Source organism: Python bivittatus, unplaced genomic scaffold, assembly GCF_059951505.1.
Source record: "Python bivittatus isolate LINGU-HERP-01145 unplaced genomic scaffold, Pbiv_v1 ctg000200_np1212, whole genome shotgun sequence".
Lineage (NCBI taxonomy): Eukaryota > Metazoa > Chordata > Lepidosauria > Squamata > Pythonidae > Python > Python bivittatus.
In genome coordinates this window covers 13476082-13497600 of record NW_028277040.1, presented here as the reverse complement: position 1 = coordinate 13497600, position 21519 = coordinate 13476082, and the positions used below count along the sequence as shown (strand labels likewise).

The window sequence follows — 21519 nt, the reverse complement described above, 5'->3', positions numbered from 1 at the left end:
CTGTTTCAAGAATGATGGAAACCTGTGTACTATAAAGTAGAACAGCTGCATCTGTTCTCAGGACTGTATTGCTGCTCCCTACGTGTGCCCTTGGCAAAGACATGGTTGGTTTAAAGACTTGCAAGTAAATGGTACCCTCCAGTACTCTGAAGCATGTTCCTAGAATTGAGTCTGAAGTGCTGTGCAGTCCTAATAAGCATTAAACAGCTATAAGGTTTAGTGTTATTAGTAAGCAGCCAGGAATAGATCTCCAATCCTTTGCATTCTTCCTGAAAAACAGCCCAACATGTCACACGGCAGCATTTTTGAGAGCAAGATGACTTTCAATAGGAATATAACAGTAGTGGAAATTTTTTATGAACTTGGGTTCATACTGGAGCAGGATAAATATTATCAGCAGCTGCTTATCCACTAGAGATGAAGGCATATGGGACTAAGCCACTGCATCCCCTAATGCACTTTAGTAGATTCATTCAAACATACCTGAATACCATTCAGTCACCAAAATGTCCCCAAAGGTCAGAAACAAGTGGAGAAAATAGCTTGCATAAATGTCAATGTTGATTGGGGGCAATTTTTTTGAGAGGCGGTTGCAGACTTGGGCATGGTAAATTAACTTTCCTTTCCCCCTTATGAACCTGCTCTCAATCCAGGCTGCCACCCATGCTATAATGGGGTTTAAAAATACCTTCTATTGATATCAGGAAGAGTGGTTTTTGAGGGGTATTATTTCCTCCACCCATGGCTAATCTCTCCCTTGAAAAGGACTTCCTCAACATTACCATGAAACTTTACAAGAGATGCCACTGATACCGGGGAAGTCTATGTTAAAGCCTCATTGTAGAATGAAATGAAAGTTGTAGCACCGGGCAGAGGCAGCTGCATAGGAACCCTCAGTGAACGATTCCTGTGGGCAGGTGCTCCTCCTACCTAGTGTGCAGTTCAAAAGGCAAACAAACAGAAATGGTTTTCATGTCACCTTGAAATCCAGACACTGCCCTTAATAACTTCTGTATCACTGAAACAGAGTATTTTTTCATATTCTAGCTTAAAACCTAAGATATGTTATTTATTTGCTAACACTTGTATTCTGTTCTGCTCCAAAGATTTATATCAGATTATAAAAACATCAACCCTGACAATAATTTGGTTTAAATGTATTAATTATGTACAACAAAGACATAATCATTTACTATTCAGTTCCAGGTTCCTAAATAACTCAACACATTTATGTGCATGTTGCTTTTTCATTCTCTTTACTGTAATTCTTTTAACAGAACTGAATAAAAAATCTGACAATAATATTCAATCCATAATATAGTAACAAAAGCTTGAAAATAACATTAGATAAATAAAGATTTAAAACCAATCCTGCACATTTTTTTTAAATCTCCAAATGCTCTTAGAAAGCCAGATAGTTGCTTTGTAAGTGAAGAAACATTAGAACGTTACTGATCTCCCAGGGCAGTAAATTGCAGTGATGGAGCAGCTGAAGAAAAGACCTGCTCCTGGGCCAAACCCACCTTAATTTGCCAAGGAGAGGGAAACAACCCCTCATATGCTGATCTGAATAGGGTAACTTCCTTCTTTCTGGAGTTGGTGCTCCCACGGGTAACCTGGACCCAAGTTCAAGGCTTTACAGTCAATAAGTAGCACTATGAATTGCACTCCAAAACTAATCAGAGTCCAACATAGCACCTGCAGTATTGGTTTTACACTACTAACGTGGCTCTTATTTGCTAATTTATGGGTTGCCTATCCTTCAGGGAAGTATTCAGAAACCATTACAAAAAAAGAGAAAAGGGCAGAAGCAGTTCTTAAGTGCTGGGAAAGGAGGTATTATTAGGAAGAGACTCAGACTGGCCCCTCCCTGACTCACTGGGGTGTAAGAGAGAGGGAAGGAAAAAAACTTCTGAGATTCTATTTAAAAAACCTCTCTCTTTATAGTTTAGTTGGAGTCTTCTTGTGGAGTCTGTTTCCTGATGGACAACCTTGAAGGGTTGACGCTACCACATTTTGTCCCACTTGAAGTTTCCAAGTAATCTTCAAGGATAGCCCTATGTAAAACACATTGCAACAGTTCAATTTCAAAATAATAAGGGTTGGGTGACCACTGCTAAGGCCCCCTGCTCCAGAAACTACTCCAACTGATCTAGTAGTCAAATTTGGGGAAAGCTACCCTCCACCCAATCACAGATTCCACCTGCTATCCTAGGAGGAGCTGAGTTCTGGAGGACCCACAAGTCAGGGACCTGCTCTTTCTAGGGGAGTACAACTGTATTCAGAGCTAGAAGTGATCAGAAAATGTGTAGAATTTTGGACAGTCACAGATGTTGCTGGGATTACATTTCAGTCCATTTCTTCCTTTCCAAATCCTTATAGCCTGCATATACCAGATCAGAGCATCTACAGCATCTCTTGTTCAATCCAGGTGGAAATGCATAGCTGGGTAACATCCGCAAATCGATGACACCTCATCCCAAACTGATTGATGACTTCTCCCATCAGTGGCTTCCTACAGATGTTAAACAATGGGTAGAGAGCACTGAGCCCCATGGCACCCCAGATTGGAGTGACCTCAAGCCTAAGCATTTCTTCCCCATTAACAATGACTGAACTGCACACTTAGGAAGGAGCAGAACCACTATACCTTAACTCCCAATTATCATAGGCAATCCAGAAGGATGCTGCAATTGATGGTACTGTACGCTATTGGAAGATCTAAAACAGTGTTTCTCAACCTTGGCAACTTTAAGATGTGTGGACTACAATTCCCATGCTGGTTGGGGAATTCTAGGAGTTGAAACCCACACATCTTAAAGTTGCCAAGTTTGAAAAACAGATCTAAAACAATCAGGAGGCTTGCACTCCCATATCCAGGTTCCCTCCACAAGAGTGACCAACGCTGCTTCTATTTCATATCTGGGTCTGATAATCGGCTTCCCTGAGGGCCCTCTGCAACTGCAAACCAACTATCTTCTCCACATACTTCCCCCCCAAAAGGGAAGGTTGGAGGCGAGACAATAAATGGGTAGCATGGCTGGATTAAAAGATGGCCTTATCAGGAGGGCATCCACCACCACCTTTTTCAAGGTGGCAGGGACCATTCTCCAGTGCAGTGCAGCTCCAGTCACCCCACCTCTAGCTGTTCAAATGAGTCAGGTGGAATAAGGATCCAGCCCACAAGTAGTCAAACTCATGCTGCAGCTTTATGTGCCTGAACAATCTGAAATATTGTGCAGATAATATTGATGGTAGTAAAAGCAGTGTTTTCATTTTCCAGAAAAATTTCGAGGTACTGGTGTTAAAGTATACAAAGCAAAGTTTCGTCCAAAGGATTCTCTGTTTTTAATGCCGATGACCACACACATAATGGGAAGATTAAAAATTCCGGAGAAACCTCGCATTCCAGTATCTGGACACTATCAATTTCCACACACAACAACATCTGACCTCATTAAGGTTTCACGACCAAGAATTGTTGATGTCAGTACACTCAAGCATAGTTTGTCAGAAAAGAAAGCTTAAAAATATTATCTACATTGCAGTGGCAAAAAAATAAAAATAAATAAAAAAGGGTGCTGTTACCATATAGTTTAATGCAAATAAAAATTACTATTATGTCTGTAATGGATTTACTCCAAATTGGGAAGAGAACATCTGCCTTAATAATGCAAGAAACTGTTACAGTAGTATGGAATAAAAACACTGGCCATCAAATATGACTTCCTGTGTGAAAAGCAATTAATATGAAGAATCAGAGTGAATTAAACTATATCTGTATTTCAAATCATGTAGCATTGTAGCAAAAAAAGGGATATGAAATACTAACACTGTACATTCACTGATAAGCTCTTGAAAACAAGGACTCTGCATGACGCAAGTGGCTGTAAAGACACTGCTGCAAATCTTGGATAACTTCAAAGATTAGCTGCTGCTTGGGAGAGGCTGTTTACTTATGAATTGAGTTTTTTTTAAAGACATACAAGTATTTGTTTCCTTCCCTCCCTTCTGCTACTCTCATCTCCATCTATTTTCCCCTTCTCTCCTCACCATTGCAGCTAGCCTTTTTTAAAATTCTATCTCCCTCCGTTTTTCCCCCTTTCTTTTTAGCTGTTTCTGCTGGAAGAAGGGAGGGAAATATCGGTATATTTCTGTGTGTCAGAGTGGTTTGCATCTGAGAGAGAGAATGGTTGGTACATATTTGTTGTTGTTGTTCAGTCGTTAAGTCGTGTCCGACTCTTCGTGACCCCATGAACCATATTGCGCCAGGCCTTCCTGTCCTGGTGGGGATCAATTCATTTTGTAAAGGGAGAACCTTATTTTACAAACAATTAATTGTAATCAGTAGTTATTAACTGAACTAATGGGACTTTTTCTTGTCCTGCCTCTACCCTTTTTTGGAGTGTAGCTTCTGGCAGGTATATCTACAGGTGAAACTCAAAAAATCAGAATATCGTGCAAATGTTCATTTATGTCAGTATGGCAACTCAAAAGGTGAAACCAATATGAGATAGACGCATTACATGCAAAGCGAGATATGTCAAGCCTTACTTTGGTATAATTGTGATGATTATGGCATACAGCTTATGAAAACCCCAAATTCACAATCTCAGAAAATTAGAATAGTGTGAAAAGGTTCAATATTCTAGGCTCAAAGTGTCCCACTCTAATCAGCTAATGAATCCGTAACACCTGCAAAGGGTTCCTGAGCCTTTAAATGGTCTCTCAGGCTGGTTCAGTAGGAATCACAAGCATGGGAAAGACTGCTGACCTGACAGTTGTGCAGAAAACCATCATTGACACCCTCCATAAGGAGGGAAAGCCCCAAAAGGTAATTGCAAAAGAAGTTGGATGTTCCCAAAGTGCTGTATCAAAGCACATCAATAGAAGGTTATGTGGAAGGGAAAAGTGTGGTAGAAAAAGGTGCACAAGTAGCAGGGATGACCGCAGCCTGGAGAGGATTGTCAGGAAAAGGCCATTCAAAAGTGTTGGGGACTTTCACAAGGAGTGGACTGAGGCTGGAGCACCTCAGTGCATCAAGAGCCACCACACACAGACGGATCCTGGACATGGGCTTCAAATGTCGTATTCCTCGTCAAGCCACTCCTGAACAAACAACGTCAGAAGCATCTTACCTGGGCTACAGAAAAAAAGAACTGGTCTGTTACCCAGTGGTCCAAAGTCCTCTTTTCTGATGAGAGCAACTTTTGCATCTCATTTGGGAACCAAGGACCCAGAGTCTGGAGGAAGAATGGAGAGGCACACAATGCACGATGCTTGAAGTCCAATGTGAAGTTTCCACAGTCTGTGTTGATTTGGGGAGCCATGTCATCTGCTGGTGTTGGTCCACTGTGCTTCATTAAGTCCAGGGTCAACGCAGCTGTCTACCAGGAGATTTTGGAGCACTTCATGCTTCCTTCCGCAGACGAGCTTTATGGGGATGCTGACTTCATTTCCCAGCAGGACCTGGCACCTGCCCACACTGCCAAAAGTACCAAAACCTGGTTCAATGACCATGGGATTACTGTGCTTGATTGGCCAGCAAACTCGCCTGACCTGAACCCCATAGAGAATCTATGGGGCATTGCCAAGAGAAAGATGAGGGACATGAGACCGAACAATGCAGTGGAGCTGAAGGCCGCTACTGAAGCATCCTGGTCTTCCATAACACCTCAGCAGTGCCATAGGCTGATAGCATCCATGCCACGCCACATTGCGGCAGTCATTGCTGCAAAAGGGGCCCAAACCAAGTACTGAGTACATATGCATGCTTATACTTTGCAGAGGTCCGATATTGTTCTATTTCCAATCCTTGTGTTATTGATGTCATGTAATATTCTAATTTTCTGAGATTGTGAATTTGGGGTTTTCATAAGCTGTATGCCATAATCATCACAATTATACCAAAGTAAGGCTTGACATATCTCGCTTCGCATGTAATGCGTCTATCTCATATATTGGTTTCACCTTTTGAGTTGCCATACTGACATAAATGAACATTTGCACGATATTCTAATTTTTCGAGTTTCACCTGTACATGCATACACATATAAACACAGATATAAAAAGGTGACGTGTTCACTGTTATTGGGTGGAAGTGTGGAATATCCAAGATTTATTTCAGCTAGAATTTGTAAACCTAGATTACTTAGGTGGGGAAGCTGGGTACTCCACAAGATTCCCCCCCCCTTCTTTTTTGAGGATATTATTTTAAATTCAAGACTATCTTCCTTTCAGGAAGTATGATGTGTGTAGACATGCATAACATCCATTCCTTCTCTGTCTGTAACTGTTTTCATTAAACCACTGGAAAATCCCAGCTTGTAATTTAATTGATGATGGGACATATATTCAAATTTGTAAACAATAAAATATTTAGAAACACCTTCCTCATTTATAGTGACTAGAAGTGTATCTCCTGTTTTAAGTTTTTTTTATTTTCATACCTTAAATTTCTCCTAAACTTACAATTAAATCACTCAGCAATGTCACACAACTGGCCCAGATGATGAAATGGAGTCACCATTAAAAGCTGTTTAATATTGACACATTCACTTTTTCCAAACAATTGAAAAATACCAAACATTATATTGCTAGATTTAGTGCTGGCACTTTGATGAAAGCTTCTTTTACTTGTTCTGAGATATCGGTTCCAAGGGGAGCTCTAAATGATAATATTAAAAAGTTCAATACATTATAATTAAACATGTAACAGAAATGCATGTATAATTAATTAGATATTACAAATATATGTGTGTTGCATCTCTAAGACCCTTCTGCATATAATGAAAATTACTATAAAGTCAGTAATTTCTATAATTCAAACTTCACTTCCATAAACCATATTCAAAACAATACACCTATCCCAAACTACTTGTTCCAAAGAGAAGGAATGTAGATTCAATTTTGTTTCAGGTAAAACCTCTCTTACTTTACCTTACTTTTTTCACAGACACACCTTTTTTATATACTGTAAATATGTGATCCAATATTTAATCCTGAATAATTATAGTTTTAAATCATAGTTGGAAAAGAAAGCTGTTGGACTGGTTTCCATTGCATCAGGCCTAACCTTAAACAAGGTTGTATTTTGAGATAACAGTGCATCAGTGAAAAATCATATCTAAAGGCTGAATGCTGAGAAAAGAATATTGATAAACTACCAATGTAAAGCTCAGATCCTCATGAAAACAAATACAGATTTACTATTTTTGGAACTAATTTATATAATTCTAACAACAGAAACTTGTAAAACATCATAACCTTTTTATGTACTTTAAAATAATATACAAATGTCCAATATTTATTATTATTAATCTTGTGCATTCTCTACCCAGAAACTTTTAAAGGGAGGAATTTCATGCAGTATACAATTTAAAAGAAGGCTGTAACCCTATTATGGTGCTAGATAATATATAAAAAAGACTAGGATGAACAAGATTGAAGAAATATCATTAATTCATTAATACTTAAAACTACAATATTTCTGCTTCTATAATATTCATGCTAAATTTGGGATCCTTCAACCCTGATTCAAGCATCAACCAAAGAACTTTCAAAAACTCAATTTACGATTTATGCAAATGCCTCCCTGCTATTCAACGTACCAGCTGGGACTAGGATTTTTATTTTACCACTGAACACAACAATTTTTGACAAAGACATTTCTTTCTCAAACATTATATACTTGTACAATTTTTAAGATTGTTTAGAGAAAATAATGTGATTTAAAAATCTGTCTGATAAGGGAAGAGCATATTCTGTGCCAAAGAATGTACAGTATACATTCATATACAGTAATTGTGCAAATACAACAAAAATAAACTTGGCACATTTTCCCAATACATTACACTTTGCTAAGTTTTTCAGATAGAATTCAAATGCTCTGGATCAAATATGGAACATTCTATCTAGAGGGAAAATAAACCAAAATGTCAAACAAGAACTTGGATTAAGGAAAGAGATAGCAATTTATATGTGACTCTGAACAGGCCTTCTCTGCTAGGAAAAAAATTATCTTAACCAGCCTTCTCCAATCTCATGCTTTGTAGATATGCAACAGATGAAGGAATTCTGGAATCTGAGTTCCAACACACCTTGGGTATTCCAAGTGGGAATGGTTTTGGGGGTACAGTTTTTAAGCACTCAGTGTATACCACCTTTTTCATATCCATGTTTCCCCCCCCATAACTCTGAGCACCATACAGATAATAAAGCAGACCAAGAAAGGTGCAATGAAATAGTTAACCACTTACTTTGGTTCATACCTGAAATCTTCTACATTATAAAAGATACCTGAGCCTGCAGAAAGCTTTTCAATGCCATTCCTATAAAGGAAATATTTATGTAATTAAGCAAAACAATTTCATTTCTTTGTTATTTACAATGAACACAAAGCATTTATCACATAGATCACAAAACAATATTGGCAGAGTCTTCAACCATATTGTCTCATTTTCCATTAGATACTATTCCTGTTAATCTAATTATTTTCACTACAAGAAGGAACCTGAGGTATCTTTCATGCAAAATAAGCCTTTGATTTCCTTCACATTTTTTATCAAAAAAGGCAAAGGCAGTGCTTTTTCTGCAAAACCATGATGCTGCAAGGGACTCGGTGCATAACAAATTACCTAGGTGTTTGTCAATTCCATGTAAGAAATGCAGCTCAAATATTTATGATCACATACCCCAAAGACAGTGTATGTACAGATGAAAAGTATATGCAGTTGCCTATATAAAACTTGCATGTTACTAATTATGTATATATTGTTTGGAAATTAATCATGATGTTCTGCAATTATGTATCTCATTCTGAACTGAAAACATCCTTCCTTACCATGCAATCATAACACCGTTGTCAGTGCAAAGCTTTGGAGGTGGACATACCAATGTGAAATTAGTAGCATCTGCTACAAGCTGCAGAGTTCTACGGATATATTGGTTACTTGCGACACCCCCTGAAACCACCTGAAAACAAAGTTGAAAGAGGAACTCTCATAACAGTAAATAGCTGCATCTTGTAACTCCATTAGAGCATGTCAATGGAGGAAACATAAAATGTGAGCACGCTCTCCTTGTGATATTTCAGAATTAAATATGATACAGAGAAAAAAGGTAAACTTTTATGTTGTAATGTAAATACTTATTATCACATAGTTGGTAACACAGTTCCCACAACACCTATAGAACCTAAATAAATATACATTTAAAATGCTGAAATCATTTTATGAAGAGTTCAGTGTTGTTGCATGAGACTACTCAAGTTCCTGGAGGGACGCGATTGCTGAATTGCAATGAGATTTGGCAATCATGCAAGAAATTCATTCATTCATTCATTCTTGGGCATGGACAGCCTGGATATCTTTTCTTTACTTGCATCTGGACTATGCTACTTCTTCTAATCCAACTCTGTTAAAGTCTTACAAAATATATTTGGAGATCAAGGCATTAATATTCTTTTTCTAGCTAAAATCTCTGTATTTCCTTTCAACTGTGCAAATGTGACTGATATTCTTTTCCTAAATGAAGGATAATTCTATCAGTCAGCATACATGATTACAGAGAAGACATTTTTTTTACCGAGGAAGAATACTTCTCCTAATGCGTTTATTTATTTTAATAACTGTAGTCTGGAGCTAAATAATGACAAATGCACTAGTTCATCAAACCCCAGATGACTGAAAACACCCTAATCTTCACAAATCAATGTGTATTTCAGTGATGGCGTCTTCAAACAGCTGTACAGCCACATCAGAACTACATTAGCTTCTTGGAGGAGATAAAAAATGGATGAGTTTTTGCTTTAAACTACCATATCCCCTGAAAGTCTCAATACAACAAGGGCAATGCTCCACATTTGTTTTACACTCTAGCCTATGCTGGATCTGTTTAAAGTTCTTTGGATATTAGGTTTTGTTGTTTAAAAACAAATCTTTGTTTTTTCAAAAAGAGAAAACAAAGCCTCTGAAAATAAGAACTTCCTAACAGATAATTTGAATTTATCTCAGTTTTTTTTTTAACATGTGGAAAGGAAGTTATTTCTCAAAAGATACCTCTGGAAGATTTTAAAATCTTTTTTAACCTATCTGGTAACTTGAACATTAGGAGTTTTTCTTTTTTTAAAAAAGATGCTCGATTCCAAAATGAACCTGAAACAGGAATGAAAAACGTCAATCAATATATCTTACACGCAAGGCTATACGTGCTTGTGAACAAGGGATGTAGAGCAGTGTCAACAAGGCTATTATGCCCAGCGTGCAGTTAAGGAATATCTGGCAGCCAAACAGGCAGGCACAGTTCCACTTCAAACTAACTTTTTCTTTTAGATTTTTTATCCCGCCTTTATTATTTTTGTAAATAACTCAAGGTGGTGAGCATACCTCATACTCCTTCCTCCTCCTATTTCCCCCACAACAACAACCCTGTGAGGTGAGTTGGGCTGAGAGAGAGTGACAGGCCCAACGTCACCCAGCCAGCTCCCATGCCTCAGGCAGGACTAGAACTTACCATCTCCTACTTTCTAGCCTGGTGCCTTAACTGTAAGCACAGTATAGTCCTGGAATATTTTACTTCCTTCATTGTAGCAAAGCCTGATATTATTTGGAGTCCGCCCCTTGGCCAGTTCACTATTTCCATGATCAAGAAGCAGTCAGTTTTGGAACCTGAGATAATTAAAGGTGTAACCTTCACACAGAACTTACCAAAATTTCCTTTCCTGGGGGTATGATTCCTTTCTCTCTGCAGAAGAAAATGGCCCTGTGTGTTCGCTCGGCAATGTGGACAGTCATTGTATACAGGACTGCCGCAGCAAGGTCCGAAAGACAGGAGAGATGTTGCCCTTCCTGAAGGCCTGCAGGAATTACCATCACATAGATTTTCAAAGCAGACATGCAGCAAAATACACACACAGTTTGGGACTCTTGGGCAAATACCTTCTGCTTCTTCTTCTTTTGAAATCGTTCTAACAATTTCACTTTGCAGTCCAGCAAAAGAGAAAGTGCAATCACGGTATCGCTGCATGGGGATTCTGAATTTGTATTGCAGAATGTTACCCTGCTGGGCCAAGATTTCTATTGCTCTTCCACCATTCATGCCAGAGCATTCTGGATGCTTATGTAAAGAAAGTCTTCTAGCTACCTTAAGAAAAGTAAAGGGAAAAAAATTAAGTTTACAAGAACTTCATTCTAAGCCTCCTTCCCTCTCCTTCCTGGGCATATGAACCAGAGCAGAGCTTCTATTAGGACTAGAGAATGGAAAGAATACCAAAAGTCATGCGCTGCATGCCTTCCTGAACTTATCAGCCCGGGAGCTGCATTTTGCCTTTGTGTTACAGTCAGGTCCAGAAATATTGGGACATCGACACAATTCTAACATCTTTGGCTCTATACACCACCACAATGGATTTGGAATGAAACAAACACAATGTGCCTTAACTGCAGACTGTCAGCTTTAATTTGAGGGTATGTACATCCAACTCAGGTGAACGGTGTAGGAATTACAACAGTTTGCATATGTGCCCCCCACTTGTTAAGGGACCAAAAGTAATGGGACAATTGGCTTCTCAGCTGTTCCATGGCCAGGTGTGTGATATTCCCTCAGTACCCCAAGTACAATGTGCAGATAAAAGGCCCAGAGTTCATTTCAAGTGTGCTATTTGCATTTGGAATCTGTTGCTGTCAACTCTCAAGATGAGATCCAAAGAGCTGTCACTATCAGTGAAGCAAGCCATCATTAGGCTGAAGAAACAAAACAAACCCATCAGAGAGATAGCAAGAACATTAGGCATGGCCAAAACAACTGTTTGGAACATTCTCAAAAAGAAGGAACGCACCGGTGAGCTCAGGAACGCACCGGTGAGCTCAGCAACACCAAAAGACCCGGGAGACAACGGAAAACAACTGTGGTGGATGACCGAAGAATCCTTTCCCTGGTGAAGAAAACACCCTTCACAACAGTTGGCCAGATCAAGAACACTCTCCAGGAGGTAGGTGTATGTGTGTCAAAGTCAACAATCAAAAGAAGACTTCACCAGAGTGAATACAGAGGGTTCACCACAAGATGTAAACCATTGGTGAGCCTCAAAAACAGGAAGGCCAGATTAGAGTTTGCCAAACGACATCTAAAAAAGCCTTCACAGTTCTGGAACAACATCCTATGGACAGATGAGACCAAGAGCAACTTGTACCAGAGTGATGGGAAGAGAAGAGTATGGAGAAGGAAAGGAACTGCTCATGATCCTAAGCATACCACCTCATCAGTGAAGCATGGTGGTGGTAGTGTCATGGCGTGGGCATGTATGGCTGCCAATGGAACTGGTTCTCTTGTATTTATTGATGATGTGACTGCTGACAAAAGCAGCAGGATGAATTCTGCAGTGTTTCGGGCAATATTATCTGCTCACATTCAGCCAAATGCTGCAGAACTCATTGGACAGCGCTTCACAGTACAGATGGACAATGACCCAAAGCACACTGCAAAAGCAACCAAAGAGTCTTTGAAGGGACAGAAGTGGAATGTTATGCAATGGCCAAGTCAATCACCTGACCTGAATCCCATTGAGCATGCATTTCACTTGCTGAAGACAAAACTGAAGGGAAAATGCCCCAAGAACAAGCAGGAACTGAAGACAGTTGCAGTAGAGGCCTGGCAGAGCATCACCAGGGATGAAACCCAGCGTCTGGTGATGTCTATGCGTTCCAGACTTCAGGCTGTGATTGACTGCAACGGATTTGCAACCAAGTATTAAAAAGGGAAAGTTTGATTTATGATTATTATTCTGTCCCATTACTTTTGGTCCCTTGACAAGTGGGAGGCACATATGCAAACTGTTGTAATTCCTACACCGTTCACCTGAGTTGGATGTACATACCCTCAAATTAAAGCTGACAGTCTGCAGTTAATGCACATTGTGTTTGTTTCATTCCATATCCATTGTGGTGGTGTATAGAGCCAAAGATGTTAGAATTGTGTCGATGTCCCAATATTTCTGGACCTGACAGTATATGGGGACTACAGCCAGCATGGCTTATGTTACCTGCCATTTCCAGAGTAGATGGAGCTTTGGGTCTGTTTCCTGGGTGTTTTGGAGCTGGAGAGGTTTAATGGGAAAATGGAACAAAATCAACCCCCGTCAGAAAACAAATGGGCTTTTCCAGGTTTTTTAAAGGGTAAAATGGGAAACAGTGAATGGAAATGGAATGCTGGGGAAGTGCATGCAGCCAAGGGCTATCTACATCTGCTCTAAAACAACACACCTGAAAGATGCATATATCGTGGCCCCCAAAACCTGAAAACCTCTAGAAGTTTCCACCAAAATATAATTTTTAATGTTATAGAAGTGAGAAATTATTGAATACATGAGGAGTAATCATGTCACTTTAAAAGTTAAGTTTGTATATTAGCCCTACTCAATACTTATTGGATGGTGCCCCACTATATCACTCAAAGAATCTTGGCTTGAAAACATTTATGTGCCAATAATCCATATTAAAATAATCACCTTATCAAGCATGTCCCCTGGTGCAATGTCCTTTGTCTGTCCAAGGAGAAGAAAATCTGAAACTCCTTGCGCTACTGCCAGTATACAATGACCCCCAGAGAGCAAAAGGACAAGAAAAGGAAATGCTACGAAATTTGTCAGTCGGGCAGTGAGTGCATGTGCTTCCATATGATGGATAGGGATGAAAGGTTTCTGATGCTTCTTCACCAGTCCTAAACTATATTTCAATCCAATTCCAAGGCTTAACGCAAGTCCTGGCATCACTGTTGTTGCAATAGCCGAGATATCATCCATACTGACACCACTGGCTGAGACTGCATGTTGTACCACCCTTGCAATATTTTCTTGGTGAAGCTGTTGTGCTACTGCAGGGATAATGCCACCTGTTCTAATTAGAAACAAACATCTGCATGTGAAATCTATTGGACTAATTTAAACACTGGAGGATTGATGTCTCGGCAGTTACCTTTTTTTCTCCCACCTGCCCTGTTGATGGGCCATCAGAGAATGATGGTATTTTACTGACCCATTTCAGTCTCCTGACATCACTAATCAAGTTACACTATTAACATTATGTCTATCTTACAGGATTCTCGTGACAGTAAAATTGGGGGTGGGAGAAATTTTATTTATTTATTTATTTAGCAAATTTATATAACTGCCCATAAAACACCATATAGACTTCTAGAGGTTCTGGAGGAAAAATGGCAAGTAAATGCAAGAAACAAATTGTGATCTAAATCTAATGTTTCTAACTTCCTATGGCATTCTGTATCAATGGGGTCCTTTTTCTTTCCTATTTTACAGGAAAACTGGTAACTCAGAAAGCAGTTCACCCCTTTAATTCAAGCAGCAGTCTCCCTAAAAATGCTTTCAGTCAAGAACTAGTTCTTTAACAGAAGCTGAAAACCTCACAACTATCATCAATGCTTATAATATGGAGGTTTTACTACAGAATATGCTTTTGGGGGGACAACACTTCAAATAAGAGTGTTCAGAAACTCCAGTGGGTAAAAAATTTCAACACCCACTTCTTGATAGAAGGACCTACTTGGCCTGTTCTGCTGATTTTGAACTATAAATATAGAAACAGTCTGACAGCAGACTACCATAATTTTCTAATATGAGCTAGAGGCCATTTTCAAGATATCTTTGGGTGGGGATATAAAATATGATATAAAATAGTCCAGACATTAGTAAGTTTTAACTTCCTTATAAACCCTACTTTATTCAACCTTTGCTGCCAAAGGAGGTCTCTACAAACCTTCAGATAAGGAGAGCCTGTTCCTTTTCTAATAATTAACATAAGCAACATAGATTAAAATTTTATAGTTTCTTTTATTAAGCTGTAATAAAGTGTTTTCTCTGGATGCTACACATACTTCAGTTATTCAAACTGGCATCATTCCTACCTCAAAGCCCTAATTTTAAAGGAAAGAGATTTTCAACTTTAATTTTTAAAGGGATCCGATTTCCAGAACTCTGATACATAGAAATGGCAACAACACTAGGCAAACTATAGCAGCTAAAACATAATTTCACCCACAATGAGAATTACTTACTTTAAATGAACATCAGTTTGAGAATGTAATGCTTCTCCTAAAATGCTACCAGTTTCATCCACCACAGCAGCTCCTGTATCATCACAGCTAGTTTCTATTCCCAGGACTATTTTAGTAGAAAAGAACTTGCCACCATGAACAGAGACCTCTCTTAAATAATTATTCCAATAACATATAGGAGACTTCAATATTCTTCCCAAACTGGTTGCTGTTAAAGATTTCAGTAAAGAGGGACTCCTACAAAGAACCTGTACAGAAATGAAATTTAGAACTTAATGTCTATTAGTTACCAACAATCTGCTTCATACACATTCTAAACTGATTGGGTATTTCATGCTGATAGTCCATAAAGTGTTTTTTTGTTTTTGGCTTAGAGGGAAACTATGGCTGATATACCACAACAGATAGACTCACACAGCACACTAAATGTTTGAGTGAACCTAGAACTAAGATACATATGGAATAAAACTCCATAAAATATTATTGCCACTATTCCCTAAAGATGAAAGAGCCAGTTTGATGTAGTGTTTCAGGCACCAGATTAGAAGCCACAGGAACTTGCTAGCAATGCAAGGAAAGGAGTCGTTTGAACATCTTGGGCCCTTATTGTTAACAGCAACATATAATACAACACAAGTCCATATAAACTTTCCCCATTTTGTAAACCTTAAATTTGTAATGAATTCTGTAATTTTTTAGAAATGGGTCAGCTGCCTCCAGGACTGAATGAAGCATGAGGTATAACCCTATACATAAAACATGTCCTTCATATGGAAAATATTTCTATCTAGATGCAGAAACTAAGAGTTGAGATCAGGTGAATAAGTTAAGCATTTAGAATTAACTGAAAATGCTTTATATATGGAGTTTTTACCTGTGTCAGAGTCATGGTTTTAGAACAGGCTTTCTGAATTCACACTTTGCATTTCAGGGTCTCCTGAGACAGACAGACAAAATCTGAAATAACAAATGTACATAAAGTAGTATTTCTCATGTGCTTTCCCAGAAAAGTGAGTTGTATGTAAGCCAGAACAGTATTATTGTATAATACTGTATAAGTAGCATTGTAATGAACTTGAACCATTGTGTATTTAACTCAAATCACTGTGCATTTAACTCAAATTTTGCTATAATAGGCTCCATTCTTAACTGTGGGTCTGTAACCTGGGCGTTCTTAAACCAGGGACTACCTGAATATCCTAATCTCAAAGCTCATTTTGGCTTGACATGTTGCACAAATCCATCTTATGTTTATGTTTGAATTCCATACACTACTACAAAGAAATCCCAGGGCTACCTTAATTATAACTATCAGAAATAGCAAATTCATGATTTGTTAAATCAATATTGGCTTCTGTATAACTGTTTGCCTGCCATTAAAGTCAGGATTTTATTTCAGGGAACACAAGAAGTACAAGATTAGTATTTGTAAATATGGTACTTGGCATTTTCCTAGAGGGTTTAACTGTGCTAGAAATATTACAACACATCTGCTTCTTCAAGGCAGGAATGCAACTGGACTTACTGGGCGTGAGCAGATGCTGAGCAATCTTTGCCCAAGTTTCCTGTCATCACCTATTTATATATATCATTATATATATCATTATATATCATAATCTCATCATTAGATTTGTAATTCCTGTATGCTTTTTCTTTAAAAAAAATCATTAAATTACCTTTCCTATGGGAGTACACTATTAACTATATAAACAACATCATTTTCTAACACAGCCCTCCTTAACCTGGTATCCTCCAAATTAATTGGACAACTAATGCCATTATCAAATTTGTATGAAAATCACTTTCAATATTATCAAGATTATGAAATCTGCATAGGAACAGAATTATAACCAGATAAATTAAAATCAAAGCTTAAGAATGGAGATATGTGTATAAAAAAAGCTACAATGCCAAGAGGAAAAAGAACTATAAGGCATTTGCCTAATACAATCTTAAAAATGTATACTGTTAATTGTGCTTTTAAGTTTGTACTTTTTCAATTGACAATTGAATTTCAAAGAACTACTTTCTGTGAATCATACTGTTTACTCTGAATATATGTTGAACATAAAGGCAATATATTGAACAAGGGAGGAAAAGCAAACTCATTCCATGTGTTTTTTTATCTTATTTGCATCCTGAACAAAGAGATAATGCCACTTCCTCTCTGTAATACTGAGCAAGTAGGCTCTTAAAGAAATAAGGAACTTTAGAAAAGAACTTCATTTTTTCTTGATTTTAGAGTTTCGAATTAATGCAAATTTAACTGATGCCTCACACCTAAACAGTACAGGTAGTCTTTGGCTTACAAGAGCAATTGGGGCCAGAATTGCCACTGCTAAGCAACATGATCTTAAAGCGCCACATGTGTTGGTGTCACTTAGTGACAGTAATTCCAGCAGTCCCAGTTGTCGTTAAACAAGAACCTCATGCGACTGCAACTTCCGATTTCCTTTTCCCATTGACTTTACTTGTGGGAAGCTGGCAGGGAATGTCAGAAATTGCGACCATGTGACTGCTGCTTGCCAGGACACTGTAATCCCAAGCCGAGTGCCCAGATTGTGATCACGTGACTGTGGGGACAAGGGGCTGGGGATATTTTAAGATGGCTCTATAATTGTGTTTAATTTACTCTCTTCTGTACCTGATGGTTGTATTTTTAATAATTATTGTTTTTTATATATTTAGTGCCTGGAGGCTATGCAGGTCTGAATAGGGAGGAACAGACTCAGACTAATTGTGACAAAACCAACTGGCTATGTTTATCTGCCCATGGATTTATTTCATCACTAGTTCTCAGTGGGATTATACTTCCCCATTTGAGACTTGTGCTTAATCTGGGGGTCCTCTTGGACTCAGCTTCTGCTTGAAGAAGAGGTGGCAGCTGTGCCCAAGAGGGGCTTTACATAGGTACATCTAGTGCACCAGTTGCATGCTTTCTTGGACCCTTTCAGATAACCACTCTTGCCCAGATCATCTCACAACTGGATACTTGCAATTTGCTCTATGTGGGGCTGCCCTTTAAAACCATCCAGAAGCTACAGTTAGTCCAGAATGTGGCAGTGTGGGCAGTGATGGGGACATATTTTGCTCACATGACCCCACTGCTTCATGAGCTGCAATGGTTAGTAGTTGACTTCCAGGTGCAATTCAAAGCCCTTCACGGTATACAGCCTGGTTCTTTGTGGGACTGCTTATTCCTACAATTTTGGCCCATCTGGTATGATCAAACAGAGTGTATGCACTACGGCTCCCATCAATTAAACAGTGTCATCTTATAGGACTCAGGAAGTGTGCCTTCTCTGTTGCAGCACCTGCTCTCTGGAACAACATTCCCCCAGAGATTTGTGTAGCTCCTACCCTAATGATGTTCAGGCAATAATTAAAAACTTGGTTGTTCTTCCAGGCCTTGGGATAGGGTGGTTGTAGAATCCCCAGTAGTTAACTTTGGCTCAGTAGTTGATTGTATTGTTCTTCTGGTTGGTTATGATTTTTTTAATACGTACTGAGCTTTTTTATTTGTAAGCCACCCAGGGTTGCTCAGGAGTCAGGTGACCTCTAAACTGGATAAATAAAAGTGGGATGATAGAATCAGCAGCTGATATAAGAGCAACATAAGAAATACAAATGGTTCAAGCAACGTATTCTGCAGATTACAATCAATAATGTAAAATACATGTAAGTTTAAACAAACATTCATTTTCTCATTTACAGAAGAGGACAGCAGAATATACAAGAATTCTAGCAGAATATAACAAGAAATCTAAGTCTTATGGCATCTTAAAGACTAATGAATGCATATATTTTTGTGGATCTCAGTCCACATTCTGCCAGAAAACCTTATGGGATAATAAAATTAATCTATCTATCTATCGATCTAATTTGTCACTGCCCATCTTGTTGAAAAGCAATTCTGGGTAGTTTACAAAGGAGATTAAATCAATTAAAATACAATATAAAACAATTTTAAAAATAATACATAGATTCCAAGAATGAGGGAATTGGTGAATAACTCAGGAGTGACATCAGGGCACTAGCCACCCCCAGGATTGATTAAAACTCTTATCACCCCATGCAAGCTGGCAGAGCCAGGTCTTAAGTTCTTTCTGGAAAACCAGGAGGTTAGGGGCCAATCGCACCTCTGGGAGGAAAATATTCCAAAGGGCGGGGGCAACAGCAGGGAAGGCTCTCCTCCTACGCCCCACCAGCTGACATTCTCTCACTGATGGGGTCCGCAACATACCCTGACTGGGTGGGACGGGTTGATGTAATGGGGGTGAGATGGTCCCTCAGGTAACCTGGACCCATGCCATGTAGGGCTTTAAAGATGATAACCAACACAAATGGTTAGTCTTGCAGATGCCACAATAGTGCTAAAGACTAATACAGCTATTCCCTTGATGACCACTGACAGCATTTGTAGAGACTCACTGAGAAGTGTGTTGATAAGAATGAGGAATCTTCTTTCAAATGCTGAGGTTACTGCATTCTCTGGGAAGCTCATCACAGCTGCTGTGAAGACTTTCCCTGGTCACTGCCTGATGCATATACATGCACAACCATTTCACTTCACTAACAGTCCCAGTGGAAATCATGTTTGTGCTGTACATACAGACCTGGGAAAGCAGTGAGCTATCTAGAGGATACAGCTGCCTCTGTGCTTTGAAAAAGGACACTTCATTTGCTCTGCAAAGTACCTATCTGTTCAGTGATTTGCACTGAAAAGGACCCTAACCCTAGGAGACAGAATACAGCTGCTGTGACGCCCATGCATTGTTGTAGCATTATAAAGCCTAGTCTTGTTGTTATTATTCAGAGCATGGTGATTATTGGGTGATGCTGTGGGATAGTTAGGGATTACCAGTGAGAAAATGATATTAATTCAGGCAATAATACTACAGTACAGCAGTAAATTGCCTTTTCTTCTTCAAACAGGGGTGTACTGGGCCATAGTGAAATAAAAATCTTTATTTCAAAGGTCTAATCTGATTGCAGTCACTCACAAGAAGATCTTCTCAATGGCAATGTCTACAGCCTGGAATGCACCCTCCCCAGAAATGTGTAAGGTGCTTACTGTTACACCTTTCAGATGTCTGCTGAATATTTTCTCTTTACCCAGTCCTTTTTGTATGAATGTTGGGTTTTTGTTTCTGCTTTTGTTTTCGTTTCCCCTTGTACATACCATTTTTACTTTTACTGCATATTGTACATTTCAAGATATGTTCGTACTGGAAGCAGTATATGACATTAGTGTGACACTGGAGAGAGAGGGCACCCAACTAGCTGTTCTTTAAGAAGCGTGGAAAGAACACTGCCTTGGAAATGTAGCTTCCCAAAGGCACCTTTGAGATGGAATATCTTGCATTATATTCAAATAAATATTGCAGGGTTTTATTGCACCAGAGGAGGGAACTCCGGTGTACGCGCTAGGGCGCAGTGCAGATTCTCCAGCACATGGTTTCTGGACTTCACCTACATTCAATTTAGCTTATTCCTGCAGGAGGCTACAGAAGTTGGAGTCAGCACATCTGAGGTTGGAGAAAGCTCATTCGCCGGCTTCACAAGAAGTTCAGCTCTTTTAGCACTTCCTCAGAGATAAGCAAGATTCTCCCCATCCCTAGCACAGAAAGCGTTTGCTGTCCACACCCTTTCCTCTGTTTCCGCAGACTTTTTCCACCGAATGCCCTTTCTTCCCACACATTACCTCACGCTCAGCGCACCCGCCCATTGCACGGCCTCCGCAGAAGACTTCTTCCTTCGGCCCCAGCAGCGTCGGGCCGGAGAGATGGCGCTTAGCCCTAGCCTCGGAAAAGCCGTGGTCACGTGAGGGAAGGCGGGCCAATTGAATTGCAAGCAAGGCACGGAACGACACCGCGGAGGGAAAAATCTTTGCTTCGCGGGAGCTGGAAAGGCTAAAGAGGAGAGGACGATTAAGAACGGCAAACACCCTACATTTCCGGTTTGGAGGACGCGGAAGTGAGCGAATTGCAGACCGCTTGCATTTAATAGGACTCTGTGTAGGGAAGCGGGAGTTGACTTAGTTGAATTATGATTGATTCCTAATTTGCTGAAATTAGATATGTCTTTCCGAATGAGGCCACAACAAAAAGGAATCTTGCTGGGAACAATATATATGTATATGATGCATACACACACACACATATATGCGGTTATCGGGGTAATTGTATAAAAATGGGGAGGACCCGAGCATAGTCTATCGTTTGGTGTATAATAATTGTAGGCGTCGCTTACATGACTCTTTTTTAAATGGCCGAGGAGCCAAGCGCATATTGTACAAGGTACAGTAGTTTTGTTGTGGGTGCAATAACTTGTGTTTCCTTCCACCGTGTGGTTAGTGGCAGGAGGCAGATGTTTTGTTATGTAATGGGATATGCTTCAAAAAAAATCTTACTCTTTAAGATGAGCCAGCGGAAACGGGTCAGTGGATCAGCT

The 21519-nt window shown here is 39.3% G+C and overlaps 2 protein-coding genes across 8 annotated transcripts in view; one reads left to right on the top strand and one right to left on the bottom strand.

Annotated features, from left to right (window-relative positions):
• ANKAR (ankyrin and armadillo repeat containing) overlaps positions 1–3667 on the top strand; it is a 38915-nt gene extending 35248 nt beyond the window's left edge. Inside the window, exon 23 of the mRNA XM_088135819.1 lies at positions 3284–3667. Coding sequence (XP_087991945.1) covers positions 3284–3528 — 245 coding nt within the window. The 3' untranslated portion in view covers positions 3529–3667. The remainder of the gene's footprint in view (positions 1–3283) is intronic.
• Positions 3668–6512: 2845 nt separating this feature from the next.
• Positions 6513–20913, bottom strand: OSGEPL1 (O-sialoglycoprotein endopeptidase like 1). Of its 7 annotated transcripts, none has more exons than XR_015795196.1 (9): positions 20771–20912; positions 15941–16023; positions 15067–15314; positions 13505–13892; positions 10938–11142; positions 10707–10855; positions 8893–8973; positions 8259–8330; positions 6513–6667 (listed from the first exon to the last, which is right to left on the bottom strand). XR_015795196.1 is itself a non-coding variant. In XM_088135716.1 (9 exons), exons 2-8 carry the CDS (start codon positions 15953–15955, stop codon positions 8319–8321), a joined length of 1098 nt encoding a protein of 365 aa, XP_087991842.1. In that variant the 5' UTR covers positions 15956–16023; positions 20771–20912; the 3' UTR covers positions 6513–6667; positions 8271–8318. The 7 variants fall into 7 exon arrangements, 4 of the variants coding, with proteins under 4 accessions (XP_087991842.1, XP_025020602.1, XP_007425377.1 ...); XM_088135716.1 differs by having other exon boundaries at positions 8271–8330; XM_025164834.2 differs by having other exon boundaries at positions 8271–8330; positions 8843–8973; positions 20771–20911.
• Positions 20914–21519: the final 606 nt, after the last annotated feature.

Bases quoted from the DNA above. Each gene is read 5' to 3' on its own strand.
- OSGEPL1 (XM_007425315.4), bottom strand. The intron at 13,893-15,066 runs GTAAGTAATTCT...GTTTCTAATTAG, and splicing joins CAAACTGATGTTCATTTAAA to AACAGGTGGCATTATCCCTG. The intron at 10,856-10,937 runs GTATTTGCCCAA...TAATTCCTGCAG, and splicing joins AAAAGAAGAAGAAGCAGAAG to GCCTTCAGGAAGGGCAACAT.